Raw genomic sequence first — 25,158 nt, forward strand, 5'->3', positions numbered from 1 at the left:
ATTACATTTTAATTATTCTGGTCTCATACATCCCAAAATAAGAAATATAGCTTCTGAGATGAAAGGTAAGTAGTTAAGGTTACATGACATTACATAGCTTATTGCATTTTTCATTTGAAATGGCAAAATATTCATACTTTGTGACACAGTTAAACTCAAGAAAGTAGAAAGGAAAGAGAAATACCTTGATAGACAAAATGGAAGCCCCTTGCAGATGCTCCACTCTTGGCAGTAAACCTCAAGAGAATCTGATTGGATGTAGCTAAAGGCAGGGTCTCTCCTGTACATGAGAAAAGGAAAGACAGGGAAGGAAGCATAAACAAAATAAATATAAACCTATTTCTGCATATGTGGACATGAAACAGTGTTGTCTGGAAGGAAGGAAGGAAGGAAGGAAGGAAGGAAGGAAGGAAGGAAGGAAGGAAGGAAGGAAGGAAGGAAAAAAGGAAGGACCACAGAAGTCATCATTATACAATTAATGTCTTAATAATATGTTTTCATTATATATTTTAAGCACATTGAACACAATTTTTTTAAACAGCATTTGATTCAGAAATATTTATTTTCATTAAATTTATTTCTCCTTCACTATTGAGGTTATTTGGTTTTAACTCTATTATAAATTACAGCAACATTCATGTATTCATTAATTCATTCATATTGTGTCTTTATTATTTTTTACAAATAGTTCAAGGTGGAGAACATATCCAACACATCTTCTTCCTCCTATTTTCCTCCCAACAACAACCTGAGTGGTGGGCTGGGCTAAGAGAGAGTGACTGGCCCAAGGTCACCCAAGTGGATTTCATGGCTAAAGTCAGATTAGAAGTCATCTGCTCTCTAGCCTAGTATCTTAATCACTAGATCGAACTGACTCTCAAAGTGGCAAAAAGCTCCTATTTGTTGCTTCATTTGCCCCAGCCTCATTTACAATATTTTATACCATTTCTTTTCTCAATTAGACTTTCATTTCACCTAATTATCAGGCAAATTCCTGAAAAGGTTTTAGAGCTCTGAAAAACTTGAGTAAAATTCATCAATGTCTATTTATTGACAGAAGACTCAATTGGTAGAATCAATTGCCAATGGCGGACTCCTTGTACCCATTCCCAAGGCCTTGATCTGGAAAACTAGGGATCTGATGCAACAGATTTAGAGTGAACTGGAAAACAGGTAGCAGAAGACTTACTAAATATGTGGAGGTTTATTATAAAATATGTTAGATTTCCCCAAGCTTACCAACAGCTTCTTTGAAAGTTAGCACATACATACCTCTTAACATCAGGAACAGAGGGAATGGCTACACAAATACTTTTGATTATCAACATAATTATGAATCAACGTTAATAATTTGCTGGAATGAAACTTTTGATTAATTCTTGATTATCAAGTGTCAATAACAAAATATTAATTATTATTTATGGATTCTAATAATAAATGTGATAATCAATTAATAATCAGACACATGTCATCCTTAATTTATGCTGAGATACGCAATGAAATTGGCTAAATGTGGTTAAGAAATTATTAGCTTTTTATATAATCTGATATTAAATAAAATTTAGCAACTGGTGACAGAAAAAAAAATCCCACAAATAATCAGAGAAAGGAAAGTAACTGTAAAATAGATATATCAATGACATTGCTTATGAATGAACTGGGTGTTTATATATCTATATGTATAAAAATTAGTTTTTGCTGATTTCCAAAATAAGTATCAATATCTGATATGATATTTGCATTGCCTAATAAAACATTCTGAATATATGCAAACAAGAGCACATTACGTTTGGCTGATTTGAAAGTCTACACTTAAGAAAAAAAGTTCGTTTCAGTGTTATTTATGTGTACTACTTACCTGAGTGAGATCCAGAAAGTGAACTCAGAAGTCTAGCTTGAGGATGTTCTCCATCAAATAATTCTGCTACATCATTTAGAGCTGTTTGGAAATATGCAAACTGTCCAAACACAACTATAAAATATGATCAATAAAAGAAAATATTAATTATTTGCAAAACAAATTACATTAGGTCTACAATCAATGAAAATTACTTTTCCATAAACATCTAGTGGATTCTACTTCAACTCTTACTTGGTTACATTTGTGTCTGAGGCCACAGAGTGCAGAAAAAATAATAATAAAATTATTTATTAAATTTAAATTTAAAATTTAAATTTATTAAAATTTATTATTATAAAATAATAATAAAATCATATTTATATTGTTCCTGAAGCGTTTCACTGGTGCTGGTTATGTTGAAGTTGTTTATTATTATTTTTTTGGTGGTGGTGGGGAAATAACAAAAATTCAGCTGCATTTTAAATGTTAACAAACTCATGCAATAAATAATAGTTTCACTGTCTCCTGGCTATTCCAAGATCTAGGGTCTATTTAGTAGCTTTCTGGACAAACTAGGAAGTCCATGTGCTATTTTAAATGTCTCCCAATAAAATAAAATAAAATAATATTCCTATACTCTCAATAAAATAAAATAAAAGTCCCAATTGTTCCAAATCTATGACTGGTGGCTCACAAAGCTGTTACAAGTAGTCTCTGGTGCATGAGTATATATGTATGTATGTGACCATATGTATATAGAGCTATATGTTTATATGTTCATAGTCCAGTATGTAAAATCTATAAGATTTCAGATGGAACACCAAATTCTGACAAGATTTCTAAACCTTGTGAGATTTTGGCTAATTTAATTAGGAGTTTTAATTATTTTTATTTGGATTTGAGGACTTGCAGGCACCATATGAAGAGAAAGCATGCCAGATGTTATGATTCCTAATAGTGCTATGTTGCCAGTATTCAGTTGATGTGGTAGTCCTTAAATGCTTTTGATGCAATAATCCACCAGATGACAAAATAGTGAAGATAAACACCATCCAGTATTCTGTTATATAATCTACAAAACAGCCAAAGCTGAGAAAAGAACCAGCAAAGTGGGACCATTGCTACTCATGCCAAGTACTGACTCAGTGGAGTAATTTTGCCCCCCTCTCACCCCCTCTGATTCTCCCTATCCTGAAGGAATTGAAAATGACTCCCTTATCTCAGAGTGTTGACTCAGAGTATTGGCAAATGCCTTTTTATCATTTACTATCCAAGTATAGCCATGGTGAGGATTGAATTCTGTCTTTCAGATGTGAATTATATTATTTATTTACTGTAGAACAAATTCTGGCAGTCACCATATCTACTATGTAGGAAAGAGCATTCTCTTGAAGAACTCCTTGGCAGTGGACTCTACTCTCTAGGAAGTAAAATTTGACTCTCATCCACTTGATGTTCAGGAAGGTAATAAAAATATATACCTTTTGTCAAATCTTAATTTCTTTCAGTATTCTACCTTAATTCTAATTTTAAGTGCCTTTTAGCACATATTTTGCTTTATCTCTATAGGCTAGTCCAGTGATGGTGAACCTTTTTGGCACTGAGTGCGCAAACTGAAACACTTGTTTGTGACTGCCAAAGTACCCAAAACCCAAAGACCAGCTGGCCAGTGCACATGCACCAGTCTTCTGGTTTTCGGCATGCACATGCGCCCCAGCCAGCTGATCTTTGGATTTCCGGCATTCCGATGTGTGGGAAGACCAGATGGCCAGCGCACATGCGCATGCCGGAAATTGGAAGAACAGCTGGCAACAGTGCGCCAACCCACAGAAAGGGCTCTGTGTGCCACCTCTGGCATGCATGCCATAGGTTCACCATCATGGGTTTAATCTGTTGCAAAATAAAACAGAAATAAGTGAATAAGTAAATAATAAAATAAATGCAGTGTTTAAATTCATAAACAACAATGATTTTTAACTAATCAAATTCTAGGATACTGATACTGTTATTGAAACTTTGTTAAGCTAATTGTATATCAAGAGTACCACCAAGAATTAATGACAATAAAGCCCTAGCGAAAAGTCAGACTTACCAAATTCTTTAGGAACTGTAATGGAATATTGACAAGTGACCCCAGTAGTATAGTTCTGGGGATAATTTGGTGATAAAACTACTCCATCTGATCCAGTATATTGGCCTCCACAGGGAGCTGAGAAAGAACATGTATAAATACAGAAAAAATAGGTCAAATTCATGAGTTGCAATTAAAAATAAAAATATAATACCTCTTCTTGCAATATATAAATATGTTGTATTAGAATTGCAATAGAATTCAATGCAAGCTAACATTGAAATAAGTATTCAAGGATAATTACAATTTAGAAAATGTGCTTAAACTGAAATCCTGGTGTCTTTTAAAAGTGCCACCTAAATTACACCTTGTTTTTCTCAAAGTATGTTTCATGTTTATTCCCTTTAATGAGAAAAGACTGATCCTAATAAAGTTTCCATTTGCCTTCAGCCTTCTCACTGCACAATTAATATATCAATATTATATAATAATACAAGTTATAATATATGATTAATATCACAACTGATCATGTGGTATATTATTTTATTCTCCATGATTATTGTGCTGAAATTTAAATTTATAAACAAAAGAAGTAATTTTTTGACATAGATTAGATAACTGCCCTATTTTAGCAACCACCCTTTTGATGTATCCATCACATAGCATCTGCAAATCCTGACAGTTTTGGAACAGTCATGCAGCATGATTAATTTTCTTTCAGCCAAGAGTTAAATGTACACTTCACTCTCATTGCCACTATAATCAAGAGCATCTTGATCCCCTTTAAAGACAAAAATTGGGAAATGTGTTTTCCTTAAATATTGTCATTCCCATTCACCACTTCCTATGCCAGACAAAAGGCATATATATTGTACTCCATGGAGCAAATTCTGTGGGAGGTGAAATCTTCAAGGAACCAAGGAATTTATGCCAAAGTAACATTTCCTCTTTTTATTGCCCTAGATAGAACAGCCTACTGCCTTAGGGGCAGTGGAATTAAGATGACCCCTGAAAAAAATTGCACTTTGTTTTAATTTCCCCAACAATGTACAGTTGTTTTTATACTTTTAATTCACTTTCAAACTTGTTGTTACCCAATGGCCAGCCAAGAGTCAGTTCCTTAACACTTGGAGACCATAAACCCAAACTAGTGACTAAATCTCCCATTGTTTTTATTCAATTATAACATTGCATGAAAAAAGTTTGGGTCCGAACTCAGATCAATAAATTGAAAACAGCTAATTAAAAACATTTATTTGGAAAACTAACTCATTGACTACTAACCTTCCATTTATAAATGATTGCAACTTAAAGCAAAATAAAAACTCTTTAAGCAAAATACAGGTAGTCTTCAACTTACAACCATTTGTTTAGTGATCATTTGAAGTTACAACTCTGAAAAAGTGACACAATCTTTTTTCACACAAACAATACAGCGTCTCCATGGTCACATGATCAAGATTCAGATGCCTGGCAAACTGGCATGTATTTATAATGGTTACAGTGTCCCAGAATCATGGGAAAGCCAGATTTATTTAACAACCATGCTACTAATTTAAAAACTGCTATGATTCACTTAATAACTGTGGTAAGGTTGTAAAATGGGGCAAAACTCACTTAGCAACTTTCTTACTTGGCAACAGACATTTTGGGTTTGATTGTGGTCGTACATCGAGCAATATCTGAGGGCAAATCAATTTGCTCTGAGGGGAAGCCTGCCTAATTCAAAAGTTGTATATAATATAAGAAATATCAGATGAAATTAATGTCAGAGAGTTCCTGAGCTCTTCTGTAATATATATATATATATGTATATATATATATATATATATATATATATATATATATATATATATATATATATATATATATATGTGTGTGTGTGTGTGTGTGTGTGTGTGTGTGTGTGTGTGTGTGTGTGTGTGTGTGTGTGTTGTAATTGTACTGATAAATAAATAAAGGGAGACTAGGATAGATCTATTTCGAGCTAATTAGCTCTCATCAGCTAGCCATACCCTTACTGGGATTAGAACCCGGGCTGTATATATCTTAGGCAGGAGTCTTAACCACTAAGCCACGGGTTCTCTTCCTTATCAGTTGAGCCAGGGAAATAGGAATGTATTTATGTTACAACCCCTGGTATGACTAAATATGGGAGGACGGTCACAACTCCCTCTTTCTGTCCTTCGGCTTATCACAAAGACCATGCAGGCAGAAAACCATATTTTTATGTTTACTGTTGCCTTTTTATATTTGTGTTGTAATTGTACTGATAAATAAATAAAGGGAGACTAGGATAGATCTATTTCGAGCTAATTAGCTCTCATCAGCTAGCCATACCCTTATATACAGCCCGGGTTCTAATCCCAGTAAGGGTATGGCTAGCTGATGAGAGCTAATTAGCTCGAAATAGATCTATCCTAGTCTCCCTTTATTTATTCATCAGTACAATTACAACACAAATATATATATATATATATATATATATATATATATATATATATATATATATATATATATATATATATATATATATATATATATATATATATATATATATATATATATATATATATATATATATATATATATATATATATATATATATATATATATATATATATATATATATATATATATATATATATATATATATATATATATATATATATATATATATATATATATATATATATATATATATATATATATATATATTTGGGGTGGAGAGGGGAAGGCTCATCTTCCACTCTACGCCTTAGTATTACTATGCCTCATAGTATTTCTATAGTGTTATAGGAGGTATATTTCATAAGCTATAATGCAAATTGACATTAAAAAATTGAGATCTTCTCAAATGATCTGACATATCACAAGGAATCTCTGAACATTGAAACACCTTACTGAGAGACCTTATTTTGCTATCATTCCTAGACTTCTTAGTAGGGCTAATTGACACTTTTTCCTTGAATTTGTCTCTTTTCATAGATAGGCTACAAATTTCAATTGAGCCTGTCACAAAATGTAATTTAAAGGAACCTGATACAAAATAGCTTGACATATTTTTCTTAAATTAGACAGGTGCTGCTCCTCACTAAGTTGCTTCAACTTTTATGGGGAAAAATACCTAAGTGTGAAACAGAAATCTACTTGCAATTCTTTGGATCTACATGCCATCTGAAGTCTTATAAATAAGTTTAGATTTCTAAACCCAGTTATATATTTCAGTTTGGGAGATCTTCATACCTAGAAGATTCAAACTTCAGATTTTGAAAAGGGCATTAATACCTTGTACTAATTTGTTTGAGAAACTATCATCAGCTAAATGGGGAAAAAAATTCTACTATAAATATGCACATATTTTTGTCAAACAATCACATCAAGTCAATACTGCTTTATAACCAAACATTTTTTTCTGTTAGCATCAGACGTTAAAATGTGAATAAACATGGACATATATTACTTATGCTTCCATGTAGTTTTCTAAAATATAAAATAAGAATTGTAAATTACAACATAATGAGTCTTTTTGCAGCCAAAACATTTTCCAAGAGCTGTACATTCCTTTAGTTTTGAAAGCTTTCTGGCTCAATGGATGCTTTCAATGAACAGATAGCAAAAATATGATTTTTCACTGATGTCCTTCTCTCTTCTGTAGTCACATCCCTCCTATGCCAAAAGATCTCTCAATTCCCTATGGCACACTGTGTGTTCGTAGAATAGAGAATCAGCAAAATAAATCTCTCAACCCATTTTCCACTCATAGAAACATCTGCTGAAACAAAACATTCTAAACAGAGTTTGAGTCAGTCTCAAATAACTATCTGCCCTTTGTATTTTAAATATGGATTGGTTTCATATCAAAAATCTGAGTATCATGACACTGGATGCAAGTTGTTAAATTATTTATAGTATTTTAATAGATAGGCTTCTATGTCTAATTTTTAACCTATTCTTATCTACTCTAATTGTAAAGTATTGTTCTAATACCTTAATATAAAGATAGCCTAACAAAATAAAGCCATCTGCTAGCTTCAAGTAATTATTTTCTATTTTTTAAACTGCATTGATATTTATTTATTTATTTATTTATTAATGTTTCATCCTCAGTATTACTGTCATCATTATTGTTAGAATAAGTAACAAAAGGCCTTGGAATGAAGGACACTCAACAGCAATGGAAAGGATTTTAACATGTAAGAGAGCTCGGAAAAGAAATGAAAAGGTTTTAGATAAATGAGAAATTACCAAGAGAGAACATTTCTATTTCTCAGTGACCTTTGAACCAGTTATTTAAGACACTTCTGGCTCTATTAGTCTTAAAGCAATTCATATATAATGTTTCAAAACTCATATAAATATATACCCAATAATAATTCAGGTCCAGGAATGACCGTAAAACTGAAACATTCTACCAAAGTATGACATTAAACTAAGGGTAGCATCTCAGATGAAAAATTGTTGGACAATCCTTCCAATTCTTATACTATAGGAGTAGCAACTTCCATTGTGGCTGCAGTGAGGTACCTTTGTGGTTGATTTTTTGGAGTGAGGCATTTTTGTCCATATGCCAAATCCATTTTATAAGAACAAGAAACTATTTATAGGGAGCAACATTCTCTTTGTTTTGATCCCTTAAATGAATTAGCTATATGACACAATATTTAGGAATCTAACATAGGAAACGTCAAATACAAATCATACAGGCTTTGGATGAACTGTGTTTAAGATCTAAGCACCGGGCTAGAGAGAGCTCCTCTGTGGGCTTACAACACTGACTTGACATAGGATGCAATTATATAATTGTCTACCTTTATACAGTATTTTTCTAAGTTCTTACTTATCAAAGTGTCTTTGGTACTGAATCTACAAATAGTACTGAATCTACAAAGTGTCTTTGGTATTATAGTACTGAATCTACAAATGTCTACATATATAATATACAGTGCATTTAGAAAGTATTCAGACCTCCTTCACTTTTGTCCATTTTTGTTATGCTGCAGTCTGATTCTACAGTTGATGAAATTTTTTTCTCATTAATCTACACTATCAATATTCCATAATGACAAAGTGAAAAGAGAATTTTAGAAATGTTGGTAAATTTATTAAAAAGAAAAAAACTGAAATATCACATTGGCATAAGTATTCAGACCTTTCACTCAGTACATGGTTGAAGCCCCTTTGGAAGCAATTACAGTTTTGAAACTTTTTGGGTATGACACAATAAGCTTGGGTTGGGGGATTTTCTGCCATTATCCCTTGCAAATGCTCTCAAGCTCAGTCAGGTTGGATGTAACTGTCGACAGATGGCCATTTTCAGGTCCCTCAAAAGATGTTCAATAGGATTCAAGTCAGGGCTCTGGCTGGGCCACTCTAGGACATTCACAGAGTTGTCCTTAAGCCAGTCCTGTGTGGTCTTGGCTGGGTGTATAGGATCATTGTCATGGTGGAAAGTGAACCTTTGGCCAGTCTGAGGTTCTGAGCACTGTGGGACATATTTTCATTGTAGTTTGCTCCATTCACCTTTCCCTTAACCCTGGCCAATATCCCAGTCTCTGCTGCTGAAAAACATCTGCACAGCATGATGCTACCATCACCATACTTCACTGCTGGGATGATATTGGGCAGATTTCCTCTAGACATAATGTTTAGAATTGAGGCCAAACAGTTCAACCTTGGTTTCATCAGGCCAGAGAATCTTGCTCCTCACTGTCTGAGAGTCCTTCAGGTGTTTTTTTGCAAACTCCAAACAGGCTAGCTAGTAAGTCTTCTTCAATGAGGAGAGACTTCTGTCTAGCCATTCTGCCATAAAGCCCAGATTGGTGGAGGGCTGCAGTGATGGTTGTCATTCTGGAATTCTGTCCCATCTCCATACAGAATCTCTGGAGCTGAGCCAGAGTGAATCAGGTTTTTGTTCACCTTTCTTACTAAGGCCCTTCTCCCTAGATTGCTCAGTTTGACCAGGGAACCAGTTCTTGGAAGCGTCCTGGTTGTGCCAAACTTGTTCCATTTGAGAATTATGGAGGCCATTGTGCTCTTAGGAAACTTCAGTGCAGCAGAAATTTTATTGTAACCTTCCCCAGATCTGAGCTTTACAATCCTGTCTCTGAGCTCTGCAAGCAGTTCCACTGACGTCATGGCTTTTTCTCTGCTGCAGTACATCACCTGTGAGGCCTTCTACAGAGAGTTGTATGTCTTTCCAAATCAATTTAATTTACCACAGGTTGACTCCAATTAAAATGTAGAAACAGGTCAGCAACTATCAAGAAAAATGGGAGGCACCTGAGCTAAATTTCAAGTGTTGTTGCAAAGGGTCTTATGCCAATGTGATATCAGTTTTTTTCTAATACATTCACAGACATTTCTAAAATTATCTTCTCAAAGTTTTCACTTTGTCATTATGAGATACTGAGTATAGGTTAATGAAAAAAATGAATTTCAAGAACTGTAGAATCAGGCTGCAGCTTAACAATAGACAAAAGTGAAGAGGGTCTGAATACTTTCTGAATGCACTATATATTCCATAGACATAAATGGGTCTAATAAAATTCGCAAAGTTTTGTAAATTAAAAAAAAAAGGAAACTGATGATTTTTCCAGATTACCCCATGTACATAATATTTACTGCAAGCCCTCTTATGATCCCTCCCATCAAAACCACCTCTCTGTCTTTTTTTTTTTTTAATTTCACCTTAAATGGCAATAGTAGATATGGGAGTTAAAATAAATACGAAGAAAAACAAGAGTTTTTCCTTCTCTCTTTCATCAGTTCCTCTACCTCAGTAGCAGAATATTGTCAGAATCCCAAAAATAGAGGGAACGATGAGAATAGTTGTACTAATACAATTTCTCATAACCCCCCTCCCCAGGATTCATACATACCACTACAATATGGCAAGATTCTGTTCCATGCAGGTTTTCCATCAACACCTATCACACAAGTGATAGTAGAAGGATCAATAATCTTGTAACCTGAATCACACTGATAAGTAATACTTGACCCAAGTTTAAAGTCTGTTCCAATTCTGGTTCCATTCATTATGTTGCCAGGGTCAAAACAAGCTTCCCGTGGTTTTTCTGATGAAAAAGAGAAAGTGGGCTAAGACTCTCTTTAAAATAAAACAGAGGAATCAACTTGAATCAATATAATCCACTCCAAGAATGATAAAGATTACTAAATTTACTTAATTCCTATTTCATTTTCATCTAGCTATCCATCCAGCCATCCAGCCATCCATCTTTTTCTTCACCAAATAGATTGGGATTATTAGAATTTAATCTGAAATTACTATTACAATTGCACATACAGACAATATCGTTTATGAGGATACATTTCAGACAAATTTTCAGTTATGATATGAGATCTGAGATTGCTTCGGTTAGCTGAACTAGATCAAAAACTAGAAGCCTTAACAGTTTTCTTGGATCTATCATATTTTTCAACATCACCAACCATAGCTTCCTTTTGAATAACCAATCAGAAAAGGATCTGAAAACTTTTAATGAGCATAATATTTGCAAGTAATTTTTCCACAGGGAAAAAAAATAGCTTGCATGTTTAGTTACTCGTAATATTCAGTATACATTTCATGACAGTCATCCCATTGAATTTGAGGAGACTGACTTTTCAGTGTATAGTATTGGTTTCTATTGTAATAGCAATTACAATTTTCATAAATTAAGATGTTCATTTCTACAATGCTAAAGCAACAATTATAAACAAACTTGTTTGGGGTGCTTTTTAAAAATTGTGTTTGTCATGAACATTTTATTTATTTTTATCTGCAAAGCATTAGGACTTCGCTGCTTAGAAAAAAAAATCTTGTGAATTCTACACAGATATAGTAATTTAAGCAAAACTAAATAAATTAGCCAATGAGCTAAGCAAAATTGCACTATGGAAGATGCTTATGGCAAAAAATCAAATAGCATTATGTAATTAAACATATTAGAAGTGGTAATGAATATCAGTCAGAAAATAAAGATATATATTTTATATAGTAGAAAAACTCATTTTGCATTAAATGAAAGTATATGCACTCCTTAAATAATTTGTGCCCAAATTGCAGACATGAGTATATTATATATCCATAAATATTAAAATAACTCTCTGTGAATATGCAAGGCCTTTTGCCTTTAAACATCTTTTCTCCTACCTGTAGGCAATTTGACTAATTCTTTAGAGAACCACATATCTTTTTGAAACCAGTGGGAAGTTTATAGCTTGTTGCTTTTCAAAACTGGTTTGAAGCTGAGAATTTCTCTCCTCTCTCTGTCCCCCACTTGTGTACAGATGGGCAAAAGTAAATATTTGGAAAAATAGGAGAATGTCCAAAGACATTAAATCATTCAAATGGAAAAAAAAGTAGTGGAAGACTGGACTGAACCTAAGAGCAAACCAATCGTGGCAAGACAGTTAATTTTCATTCAATAAGAAACCAAATTAAGAGCAAGCCTGATTACTGTAAAAACAAAAGACCAAAGGACACAACCAGCTTGCCAAAAAAGAAGGGTCAAATTGTTTATTAGGCAAGGCAGAATAAAAAATAAATAAATTTTTTGAAGCTTATCTTGTAAATAATGCTAATCTGTGCTAGGCAGATATATTGAAATATGTTTGGTATTAACTTTCAAACTCCTTCAATAAATATTATTTTATTCTCGGTTCTTGGATTTTCTTGTGAGCTATCTAAATGTTTTCAGCCCAGCCTCCAGATGAAACTTGAAAGTAGTTATGGAAAAACATTAACCAGTTCCAAATTAGTTTTGAAATAAGTGTAAATATAATGTAGGAGCATTAAACTATTAATAATAGAGAACCCTGTTGATATTATTTCTAAATAAGGTGGTTGCAACACATTTCATATAAAACACATTTTTGTAATGTTTGAAACTACTATATAAAATATATCCAATACAATTAATATAAGAATAATTTTAAAAATCAGTCTGATATAAGATTTTTTTCTAAATGTAGTACACAACCATTTTAATGATGTTATCATTGAGCACTACCCTAGAAAGTGCCATTAATTATATTTGTCGCTATGGGCGATTAGAAATCCAATCCCATATCATTATTGCTAATTTTGCAATAAATCTACACAAACTTCATCTTCATTGAAACTGGATATAAAATAGATGAACTTCATATTATATAATATGTTAAATATATATTGTTTTAAATTTACCTTTATAGTCAATGGCAAATCCTGCCATGCCAACTGAAGCATCACTCCGAAATGCCAAGAACAGATTATTGCCATTGCTCTCTATCCTATCTGGGGCCTGGGAACCTTGAAAACTGCCAATCAGAGGGCTGTTAGAATCTCCTCCTTCATAAATATGCAAAAAATCATAACTAGGTTCCATGTTGAAACTGAAATAGAAAACCAAGAAATAAAATGTCTCTGAATTTGGGGGGAAAGAAAAAGTGCTCCAATTATTTTTCCTTTAGCATTTGTATTTATTTCTCACAAAAAGATTCCAAATAGCAATATATGCATGGTAATTTATACTCTATTGATTTCCATGTGTTTTGTTCATCCCTTTTTCTTCTTTATTTTCTACTAGTAAAATTGTGGCATAAACAGTAGTTCTGCTTCTAAGGCTTTCTTCAGTCTTTTCTAGATATAGAAGAAAAAATGGAAACTTGTATCACAGTGGCTTGATAGCTCCTGCTCCTGCTAAAACCAGCAGGATGCGGTTAGGCGCTAATACTAAATCTTATTTACCCAACATTGATCAGAAATGTCATGTGAGAAAAGTGAAACCAGTAGACACCGTTTTCTTTAAAATATACAAAAATATTTGAAATACATTTTAGAGAAAATAGTTGTAACTGTTTCCAGGGCATGGTCCCTCATGGATGCAAACCTACTCGCACAGATTAATAGCTAAATGAGATAAAATTTCAAATAGCATAAGTTATAATATGAGGTTTTGATGGAGAAGGGCAGATAAATATTTTCCAGAATATGTCTTGTGCTTTAAACCTTTGATTTTATAGGTAGTGACTTGGGAATATAATTATTTCATTTTTTTAAAAAAAAACTTTCTTTGAGGTAGACATATAGGGTTTAAACACTCAATATATAAAACACATGGATGCAAATCCTAATGAACATTGTAAGTAATGTTTTGGTTTTTGAATTTTTTTTTTAATATATTGCTGCAACTGTTAGTGATTAACTGGTTGATTTACTGTGGAATAAGAAAGCCATCATCACGGGGAACTTAAGAGAACAAAAGTTGCTCCCCTTCAACAGGGAATATTTGAATCATTATTTGGACATTCTGTTTCCATCACTTTGTATACAATAAACAAAATAAAAATGTCAGAAACAGTTGATATTTTTATCTTGTTTTTCAATTTTTGCACAGTTACTTCTCATTTAATAATCACAATTGGGATTGACAAGTTGTTAGGTGAAATAGTCACTAGGTGAAACTGTGACTGTGCTTTTGATCTTTGCTTTGCTTTACAGACCTGAAAAGTCATAAATGTGAGGATTGTTCATAAAGTTACTTTTTCATTAACTTGTAATTATGAAGGAGGCTGTGGTTAAAGGACTGTCTTATAAACTGTCCAGACTCATTTTGAATTGGGTTGCCATATATATTGAACAAATAAAAAACCATAAACAATCAATCAAGTGTCCTTTAAAAAATCTCACTATGAAAGATTCCTTCATCTAAAAGCCTAATAAAATAGCAGTATATTTGCTTCATTACAAACTCTAAATATTTAGGGGCTGTCTGAACCTAAGAAATAGTGCTCTCAAGAAGAATGAGATTGCTTTCCCCTCACCCCTCTAACATCTGAAGAAAAAGGAAGCATGTGCCTCAAGTCTCCAGATGACCACAAATGAGCAGGCAAATTCTCCTTGGAGAAAAACTTACCCATTTGTAATATAATCCAATACTATATATAGCTCAAAACCAGGACTTTGAATTGTACTCAGAAACATACAGGTAACCCAAAGGTGGTATTCTACTGGTTTGGGCGAACCAGTAGTGGCAGCAGCGTGAGCTACCCACCCAGATGTCATCACGGACCTTCTGCGCATGCACAGAAGATTCAGCGCATGCCCACACGTATGCACGCTCCCGCTACCGAATCGGTAGTGAAGAAAATAGGGTACCATTACTGAGGTAACCCATGTAGTGCCCAAAACATAGGATTAAGCTGCTAAAATGGCTTTTACCCACTAGCATGTGGGCTGCCATATTTCACTACAGCTGAAGTTTCTGGATAATCTTCAAATGCAGTTCAAAAGAAGCATATTGCAGTAATCTAGTTTTCAGGTAATGAGGCCATAAGGGATTGTCATCAAGAACTCCCACATCAAAAAGGGCTAGCTAAAGTTGGACAGAGTCTGCCCTTGGTTCAGCATCCATTTGGTAATCAAGTCACATCACACTTGTGTCAGAAGCGCCAAGGCACTTCCAGGTTGAAAATATTAGCCAGTGACATCACTCTTGCCTGGAGGACACCCAGTTAGGAGTTCTTGTCATGTTCCTAGCTGGAGATGGAGGAAGGATGAGAGCTCATCCCTCCCCATGGCAGCACTGAGGTTTGAACCCGGGTTTGCTCACTTGCAACACACCATCCTAACCACATGAGCCACCATGCTCCTTCGTAATCAAGTAAAAGTTATGAACTAAACCAAGTTTATATTGAACTTGATTCCTAGTGATCGCATCCATGCAGTTTTCTAGCTAATGTTCTGATAGTGATTTATCAGTGTAAATTACACTGTTTGTGAAATATGTCATTACACTGTTTTTCATTCCACAAATATATGGTAAGTTTTATTTTTGCAAGGTTTTTTTTTTCAATCTAGCTTCATAGTAACAACATAAAAAGAGGTAATTAATTTACTTAATCCAGCTTTATAATCACGTACTAGTAAGAAATTCCACTACACAAAACCAGGCGTAGTTTACATGAGGTTTCATTCTGGTCATGCAATTATTTGGTTTTTAGAATCTTATTAAAATATTATTTTTTGTATCTGGGAGTATGAAAGGAGTTAAGTGGAAAATTAAACTCCTCTATTGAATCCAGTTATTGCATTAGCAGTTTCAAATTATGGCAGCTTTCTTCAACGCATAGCTGTTTTTTCTTTTCTTTTTCTCTAAATAAGAGATAGGCTACATCTGGCACTTCTATAATTTGATCACAGGAAAAAGGTAGAGACAGGCAGAAACTATATGCCTTCTGATGGACATAAAACTAGATGGATCCTTTGGAGACTCATATATTTTTCTCATGTCCTTTCATGTTTTATGTGTCATGAAGCACTGAGGTGGATGTAAGGCATAGATAGGCAGCAATTAGCTTCCAAGTCCCATTTTTTCAGCATACCCCTGCCCTGATTATTATTGTTGAACACTTTCAAGATAGTTTTCCACCATATTAAAATGGGCAACCCCTGAAAATTACAATATTTATACCCTAAAGTTAGCATGCTGCAAAAATTTAAAACAACACCCCAAATACTTCTTAAAAACTCAGACCCACATCAATCAGCCCTGCCAGTTTTAAAACTATGGCATAGTTTAAAAAAGTAATTAGCCAGGATCATTAATGTATTGTGCAATTTTTGAAAGTGACGTTATAAAAGAAAACACAGTTCTTGAAATAATACCTTTTGAATATCAAAGCAATGACAAAATCAGGGTTTACTTTTATTCTCCAATCACATTCCTTTCCCGGAGGATATGGCTGTGGATAGTTTGGTGATAAAATAACACCTGCTGGACCTGTAAGATTTCCACCACATGCAGCTGTCACACAGGAGAGAATAATAAAAATGATCACATGTCAAAACTGAGGGCTGGAAACTGTCAAAATAATTTAGGTTCTTATACATTTCTTTCTGACACCGTATTTCCAAGTATTTATCACAACAATTGTAACTACAATGAAAATCTCTTGTATAAAGAAATGTGTAAGTACAGTATTTATTCTCCAGTATGAAAGTTCTTCCCTTAGGCATGTGAAGTTTATTTAATAAAACAGCCCAATAATGAAGTTAGAGCACTCCAGACATTTCTCTGCCTGACTGAATAAGGACTGGGAGAGGGGGTGCAGGAAGCAGAATGGAGAGATGTTTGCATCTACTTGACCTTGTGCATATATCTGGAAAAAGGTTTCTATTCTACTACGTTCAAAAAGTGATGCTGAATTTAAGCTAATTCTCAGCCTTATTTGCTGCATTGGACAGCATGGTGGAAAGCAAGAACAGAAGGTGGCCTTTGGATCTGCTGGATTCGAGTCTCTTTGTCAAGGGACCGAAATCCTGTTTATCCTCCTTTGCAGTTTTGCAAGATTAGACTTTCACAAAGTTGGAAAGCACAAGTTATGTAGCCTTGAAGAAGGTGAGAGGCAAGAATTTCCCTATCCAGGAGAGAACCAGGGACATAAAGAAGCAGCCTGTGCTCCTTGGGATATTAGATTGCAGTCTGAATTGTCAGAATAAACAGCTAACATAACCTGCAGATTTCTCTCGATTATTCCATATTTTTTCTCTCTTTCTCTATTTGAATATCTACACCTGGATTTCCAAGCAACTTATGAGAATGCATATTATGATCTGAAGTGATAGAGTAGATCAATTATATGAGATTACAAAGAAAAAAACAATATAAAAATAATCAAATATGTTGGAAAATGATCCTTTAAAGGAAAATGAAAACAACAGCAATAACTGAACTATCTCATATGCATTATCTAAAGCCAGAAGAAAGAGAAAGAGGCTAGCTATGAAGCATCTCTTATATCGGTACAGAAGCAGACCAATTTGGTGTTAATTGGTCTGTTTCTATATGCAGAAATGACAATGCTCAATCAATTTGCTTAAAGGTGAGAGATGGCTGAGAGATGAGATACTGTATGGGAATAAGCGATTTTTTGTTATATTCAGCAAGGTGGGAAGTTACTAAATTTGTTTATACTTGTTATGAAATATACTTCACCACTTATAAAGATGGAAAGACACTTTGTTATATATATTTATATATATTTTCTTTTTAAAAAAACTGGGTCAAATATAATAACACACTTCCTTTCTAGGTTTTTATTGTAATGAAATCTCAAAACTCTTCTAATGTTTTCCAACAAGAGATCATTCTGGATCCAAAAAGACTGCAATTTAAGCTATTAGAATGTTAATTTAAATTGTTAATTTAAAAGATCTTCTGTCATCCTAGTCCATATGAGGCCATCTCCAAACCTGGACATCTAACTCTTGGAATGATCAAAAATTTTACCTTGTCCAGCAAATAAATATTCAAGGTAGTTGGGTTCATAGCTTTTTAACACAAGGATCTCACTAATAGTTCTTTAAGCTCTTTAAGGTGATGGCATTTTTTTTTTTGACCAGAACAATTACGATTTCAGGAAAGACTGGCAGGGTAGAATCCAGGAATCCTAAGCATACTAGTTTGGAGTATAATAGGCAAAAAGAAGACCAGATACATGAATTATGAGAATAAGTTACATTAATCCAAACAGATATTTAAATGGTGGACAAGATAGCCAGGAATAGCATTTGCTAAAATGGTATGAAGACCAGCTTGAATCTGGAGGGGAAAAAAAACCCACAAAAATGATGCAAATTGTTCATAATGGAGCTCATAATGCACCAGCTGGTTCTACCAAAGACCATGTCATTTGGTTCACAGCCCTAAAAAGTTGGCTGGGTTTCTGCAGATGAAGTCAGAGACAATCTATTGTTTTTGACATCTATTTCTGATTATTCTAGCATAGGCTTTGTAAGGATCATCTTCTATATCCATCAGCTTAGTTACTACAATGTAGAGCAATTGCTCAAGTTCTCATTTCAATCTTTCCTGTCACTACCTCCAGGATTCTCAGGCATGGCCTCTATTTATCTAAATGAAATATGAATATTAACTTTCCCTGACAATTTCTATATTTTAAGAAGATCATTTGAAAGAAATCTAAACAATACTGTAGTACCTAAACCACTTATCTATTTCAGAAGTATTATAGGCACTGTACATTGTAGCCACTGTATACACCTGGTAAAACTACTCTGGTTTAGGGTAACAAGAAACGCCAATGAGGACTACAAGTCAATTCTACAAAAATTGCCCATTCCTGAAGTTGACATTAAATGCTGCAATGCAGTAGGTGCATTCTTTATGCATTCAGACATATAGCCTTGTAAGTTAATATTTGAAGCTTTAGGATCTTCTGTTGATCAGCTGGCAAATGTCCAAAGTTTTGGTAGTAAACTGCTATTTGAGATAGGATGATTGATTGTTAGCTCTCAAGAGCTGCAGAACTAGCCTTGATTTTTGTGAACCAGTCATTAAAAAGAGTAATTGACAAATCCAGGTTTCAATAATGATGAAAATGTTATCTAGTTGGGTAATAAACAACTGCAAGAAAACAACCAGAGAGCATCAAGAACCCCTCAAATCCAGGTTTTACTGTCTTCTTAATCTAAAATATATATTGCAATCAGATGCATACTCTAGGAAATCACATCTAGAATACTCAATGAAAGGAAATTGAGATTTTAAGAACACAAATAAGCTATCTACGAACATGTTGTAGCTTATCAGTATTTACCGGTAATAGAAGTTTATCGCTTCTCATAAATAAGTTGTGAGTTTCATAGTCAATGCATGAAATATATGTAGTATCACTCTGAATGACCACTGAGAATACACAATACAATACAATAGTGGAGTTGGAAGGGACCTTGGAGATCTTCTAGTTCAACCCCCTGCCTAGGCAGGAAACCCTATACTATTTCAGACAAATGGCTATCTAACATCTTCTTAAAGACTTCCAGTGTTGGGGCATTCACAACTTCTGGAGGCAAGTTGTTCCACTGATTAATTGTTCTAACTGTCAGGAGATTTCTCCTCAGTTCTAAGTTGCTTCTCTCCTTGATTAGTTTCCACCCATTGCTTCTTGTTCTGCCCTCAGGTGTCTTGAAGAATAGCTTGGCTCCCTCTTCTTTGTGGCAACCCCTGAGATATTGGAACACTGCTATCATGTCTCCCCTAGTCCTTCTTTCTCTTAAGCTAAACATACCCAGTTCCTGCAACCGTTCTTCATATGTTTTAGTCTCCAGTCCCCTAATCATCTTTGTTGCTCTTCTCTGCACTCTTTCTAGAGTCTCCACATCTTTCTTACATCGTGGCGACCAGAACTGAATGCAGTATTCCAAGTGTGGTCTTACCAAGGCATTATAAAGTGGTATTAACACTTCACGTGATCTTGATCCAATCCCTCTGTTGATGCAGCCTAGGACTGTGTTGGCTTTTTTGGCAGCTGCTGCACACTGCTGGCTCCTATTTAAATGGTTGTCCACTAGGACTCCAAGATCCCTCTCACAGTTACTACTCATATCATGAGGGAGTATATTTTAATTTAACTCAAAAGTGCCCAACATTTCATCTTAATACCTATACACGTTGGTGCATCAGGCTGCCAAAAGAATCGATTGTTCAGTTGTACACAAGTAATTTTATCCTGCCCTTGGAGTTGATATCCTGGGTCACACTGGAAGGTGATTGTATCGCCAGGCTCTCTGCTGTCTCCATATCTACTTCCATTCTGTGGGGTCCCGGGATCATTACAGGTAGATGCAACTGATGCTGCAAAGAAATCATGAAATGAAATGTATTTAGAGACATATAAGGAATATTGAAGATTTTGCATTGCATCACACATTTTATAACGACAGCATTGTATGCCATTGTTTGCCTAACTTTGGAAGGAAAGTTATTAAGTAGGATTGTTTTTTCTAGAAAAGTGCCTGCTCTAATACATCATATTACATTATTTTCTTCCACTTATCTCTGTAAGGAAAAGAGATGGAGAGATTGCATGCTGGAAAATAATCTCAGTGTGTTTGAAATAAACACCGAGCAGGCATAAGATGTATGGACCGCACGGTGCCATTCTACAAATAATCAAAACAATACAGAAAAATCATGCTGCAGAAAGCAAGGCTGTCTGGACACAGCCTTTCTTTGATTTTATCCCCCCCCCCCTTGAAACGGTAAACGAAGAACTGTAAGTCAAAGTCAGAACATGGAGGAAAAAGTGAATAGCCCAAACAATTCTCATAACTTTATCACCCATGGTTTACAAAGATAGGAATGTTACATCTAAAATTACCGAATGTTTGGGTTAGCCTTTATCTTGCGCCATAAACTATACTAGGAAAATATATTTTAAAAAATCATATTGCCCAAAGGCATTCCTGCTATTCACTAGCATTGAAACAAACCGCATGATGCCAAAATGATGACATGTACATAGTGACTTCATCATATACTGCATAGGCTAGCATTAAGTGCTTGCCTCTCTGCCCTCATGGTCTGTTGGCAGCTTAGGGTACTGATGATTTAAATATTACTTGGCTAGACATTTTACAGCTATTTCATACTCTAATTCATTGTTCAAGATGTCAGGGGATTAATTGTATTTTTCTATCTACCAATCTCACCTGCAAAGCTATAGTTTTAGAGTGTTGAGACCTATTCCCTGCATTTCACTGTCTGTGTTTATTAATGCCTAACAGATGGGAGACAAATGACAATTTTACAATAAAAAGTTGTTCAATACCTACTTAAAACAGATAGAACATCATGCAGAGCATGGCTTCTAGCATTCTTTCCAACATCTTTCTTGGTAATAGCAACAGGAATATATTTTCTCCTCTGTAACAAATGCAGCACCTGCATGTCTCTCCAGCTGCCTCCTCATCTATACATCTATAATCTATGTCTAGGCAAGGGAAGTACTGGGCAGATTGTGTATATGCTGTTCCGGCTCATATAATTGACACTTAAAATGGAGCAGTCAACAATGTTTTCAACCAGTATCCAAAGTCCTTTCCCAGGGAACATTTCCCCCAATATTTTTCTTTGAATTCTTCAGCCAGTTCTAACCCATTTCAATCTTTCTTTTGCCAGCTTCTCCGTCCACCCTCCCGTGCCCCCCCCCCCAAAAAAAACAATTTAGCTCCCTTTTATGGGAGTAATGCAGTGCTTTGGCCCCTTTATATAAATGTTTCCCAATATTTTGTTTGGCTAATAAAGTACTTTCACAAAGTTATTAACCTGGTCTTTTTTTTCTCTCTCAGAAATGTTATGATCACCTGCTTTTAGTAAACTAGGATATCATTAACAATGAAATTACTGCCAGCAGTTGCACTCTAGTACACTAAGTTGTAATACTCCATTTTGCTGATAAGGCGGTATTAATACGAAGTAGCCATAACACAATTCATTAGAGTACTACAGCTTGATTCTAAATACTTCTGAAACAAACTATAGGTACTAATGAATAAGAGGATTCATCTATGGCAAGATTGACTATTATGAAAAAATATCAATCTGTCTTTGGGCAATAGATTCAGTCTACTTCCTAACAGGTGTAAAATAGCAATATCTGCATGTGTAGTTTTGAAATCTTTCTTTCCTAACCATTTTGTGTGTACAAAAAGTCTTGTAATGAGAAACCACAGAATAGTTCCTAAAAATGTTCTCCTTCTCCTGACCCCTGTCATCAGTGATCACAACATTTCATCTCTAGCAAAGATTTCAAGTACAGAGAGGATTTTTTTAAAAAAAAGATTTAACAATTACAATTTAAATAAAATAATTAGGCTATGGTATATGTGGTCTTCGACTTCCAAGCATAATTGGGAGCAGAATTTCAATTGTAAGTCATTGCAATTTTAGGTCGTGGTACAACCAAACTTAATTGTATGACTATTTTTACTATAGTTTTTACATAAACCATATGTTTATTAAGCGAACCAGTAAGTTGTATGTGTGAATTTATTTTATCAGGCACCTTTTGCCAGAAAATGAAAAAAAAAAAAATGTTGCAAAATGCAATTGCCTGACTGTGCAACACTGCAACAAGTTGTAAATGTGAGCTGATTGCCAAGGATATAAAATGGAGTCATTGACGGTGGAGATGCTGTGGCAGTCAGATTATCAAAGATGGGTGTAAGTACTTTTTTTTTTTGAGGTTAATAACTTTGAACAGTTATTAAGTGACTGGTTATACATGGATGACTACCAGCATGAAATTCTTGTGTGGGTAAATCCTTGAATTATTACTGTTATTGAGCCTGCACTTACAATTGTAAGCTAACGTGGTCATAAAGTGAGTCACATGATCAGACCTGATTTTATGATCTTTTTTTGTAGCAATTATTAAGAAAAACTGTGGTCATTAAGCAAACTCATTGTTTGCTACAGGGCAGATTTCCCCAGAAATTGGAAGTAAATGCCAGTTTCTGGAAAAACCGTCAAATGGCCATGGGGTGGGTTGTTGCAAATGAGCTGTTGCAAATATCTATAAATGAAACAAAACCAGATGTGAGTAGTTTTTTGGGGGGATCCCTTGTAAGTGTGAATGTTGCATTAAGTCGAGGACAACCTGTATCTAGCAATAGTGTATAGGAATACTAATGGCAATAACAGTATACAGTAAAAATAAAAAATATGTCCAAATGGATACCCATGCATTTTTTTTGGTTACTTTTTCTAAACATTTTGCAAGGTTTTTCAAATTTTCATTTTAATATAAATGTCCAGTAAATCTCATCCCCAACACACACACCTGTCTACCAACCCTGAAATAATCAAAACAAAACAGCCTAATATTGGTTTACTTGAGCAAAAGACTGAAACTGGAAAAGAAACATCATACATTCACTTTTCTGCTCAATCTATGTGCACTTGTACCCATTACTCATGAGGAAAAGAAAACCTAAATTCACTTTTTACATTTTCAACCTACCTTCATTCTTTCCCTGATGAAAGTATGCAATCTCTGAAACTTGAACCCAACAAATATGTTATATACTTGCTCTCACTACAGTGGTTTCCACCAAGGTTCTCTGTTCCGGCGGGAACAGAGGTTTAATCCTATTGGTCAAAGGGTCTGACAGATCCCTATAAAAGGGTTGCTGTCAGACTCAACCTTCACTAGATTGTTCTCATTTGTTGTACTTAATAAAGAGCTGTTGTTACCGTTAGCCTGTGTGTGCCCAATCTAACACTGGCGATGAGGGTCAGATTGGAAGGCAACTAGGCGAACTGAAAAGAGCATAGCAATCCAGCAAGTACATCCAGCCCAGAGCTCAGCACGGCTTCGAGCAACCATTTTTGAGAGGCAAACTCAAAATGCCCTCTGAAAACAAAATGGCCATGCATGCCTCACCGACTTCTTATGACCCAGTCACTGAGCACTGGAACTTGTACATACTACAATTTGACTGCTTCCTTGAGGCAAATGACTTCATGGGCCTTTCTGAAGGCCGCAAGAAGAACATGTTCCTCGGGTACTGTGGCCGAGAAGTGTTCGAGATGGCAAAAGACCTCTCTGAGCCGACACCCTACAATCAGTTGCCTAGTCCACGCTTCAGCAGACGCTAACACCCACTATGTGCCCAAGCCGTCCAAGCATGTTTGCCGGCATGAATTTAACATCAGAAACCAGAAGGAGGGCGAGTCAATTAATGAGTATGTTGTGATGCTCCACAAGGCCGCAGTCTACTGTAAATTTTGAGACCTGGACAAGCTGATTCTGGACTGCATAATTTGCAGCGTACGGGACATTAACATACAGAGGAGGTTACTCGCTAAATCAAACCTCATTCTACAGATTGCCTTGAATGAAGCAAGGGCGTCTGAATCAGCCGTCAAATCTACTGAGACTCTGCAGCGCCAAAGTGCTCCATAAGATGCGTGAAAGAGTACACGCATACATCGCGAGGCTGCAGAGCCCAAGAGTCAGAAGGCGAAGAAGATGACAGCTGCCGCATGCGCAGTAGCCGCGCCCAGCTGGCACGCAAATTTAAACCACATCTCCCACCTTGTGCTAGCTGTGGAGGAGACCATGCCTGATTGGCTTGCCATTTCCGCGATGCAACCTGCCAGCCCTGTGAGCGAAAGGGGCACATCGCCAAGGTGTGCCGGAGCAAATTTCCTGCCACTGCTTGGCAGCCTAGAAGCACACCAAACTGCCAACAGAGCCAAGGGGCCTGGCAGAAGCCACCATGGTGCTCAGAGGGTGACAATAGAGTCACCTACCACACGTCAATCGGCCAAGTCCGCACCAGGTGGCCAAAAAAGCTGTGGGTCACAGTCCTCATCGAGCACTATCCATGTGATATGGAGATTGACACCGGGTCATCACTGACCATCATACTGTGGTCTACCCTAAAGCAGGC

The 25,158-nt window shown here is 35.3% G+C and overlaps 1 protein-coding gene across 1 annotated transcript in view; it reads right to left on the minus strand.

Annotated features, from left to right (window-relative positions):
- CSMD1 (CUB and Sushi multiple domains 1) overlaps nucleotides 1-25,158 on the minus strand; it is a gene marked incomplete at its 5' end in the record, with an annotated part of 1,188,747 nt that overhangs the window by 147,668 nt on the left and 1,015,921 nt on the right. Inside the window, 7 exons of the mRNA XM_081942958.1 lie at nucleotides 185-280; nucleotides 1,859-1,972; nucleotides 3,933-4,049; nucleotides 10,793-10,987; nucleotides 13,102-13,289; nucleotides 16,564-16,702; nucleotides 20,363-20,554. Coding sequence (XP_081799084.1) covers nucleotides 185-280; nucleotides 1,859-1,972; nucleotides 3,933-4,049; nucleotides 10,793-10,987; nucleotides 13,102-13,289; nucleotides 16,564-16,702; nucleotides 20,363-20,554 — 1,041 coding nt within the window. The remainder of the gene's footprint in view (nucleotides 1-184; nucleotides 281-1,858; nucleotides 1,973-3,932; nucleotides 4,050-10,792; nucleotides 10,988-13,101; nucleotides 13,290-16,563; nucleotides 16,703-20,362; nucleotides 20,555-25,158) is intronic.

The sequence above is a fragment of the Natrix helvetica genome, assembly GCF_964273705.1.
Source record: "Natrix helvetica genome assembly, chromosome: 2".
Classification (NCBI taxonomy): Eukaryota; Metazoa; Chordata; class Lepidosauria; order Squamata; family Natricidae; genus Natrix; species Natrix helvetica.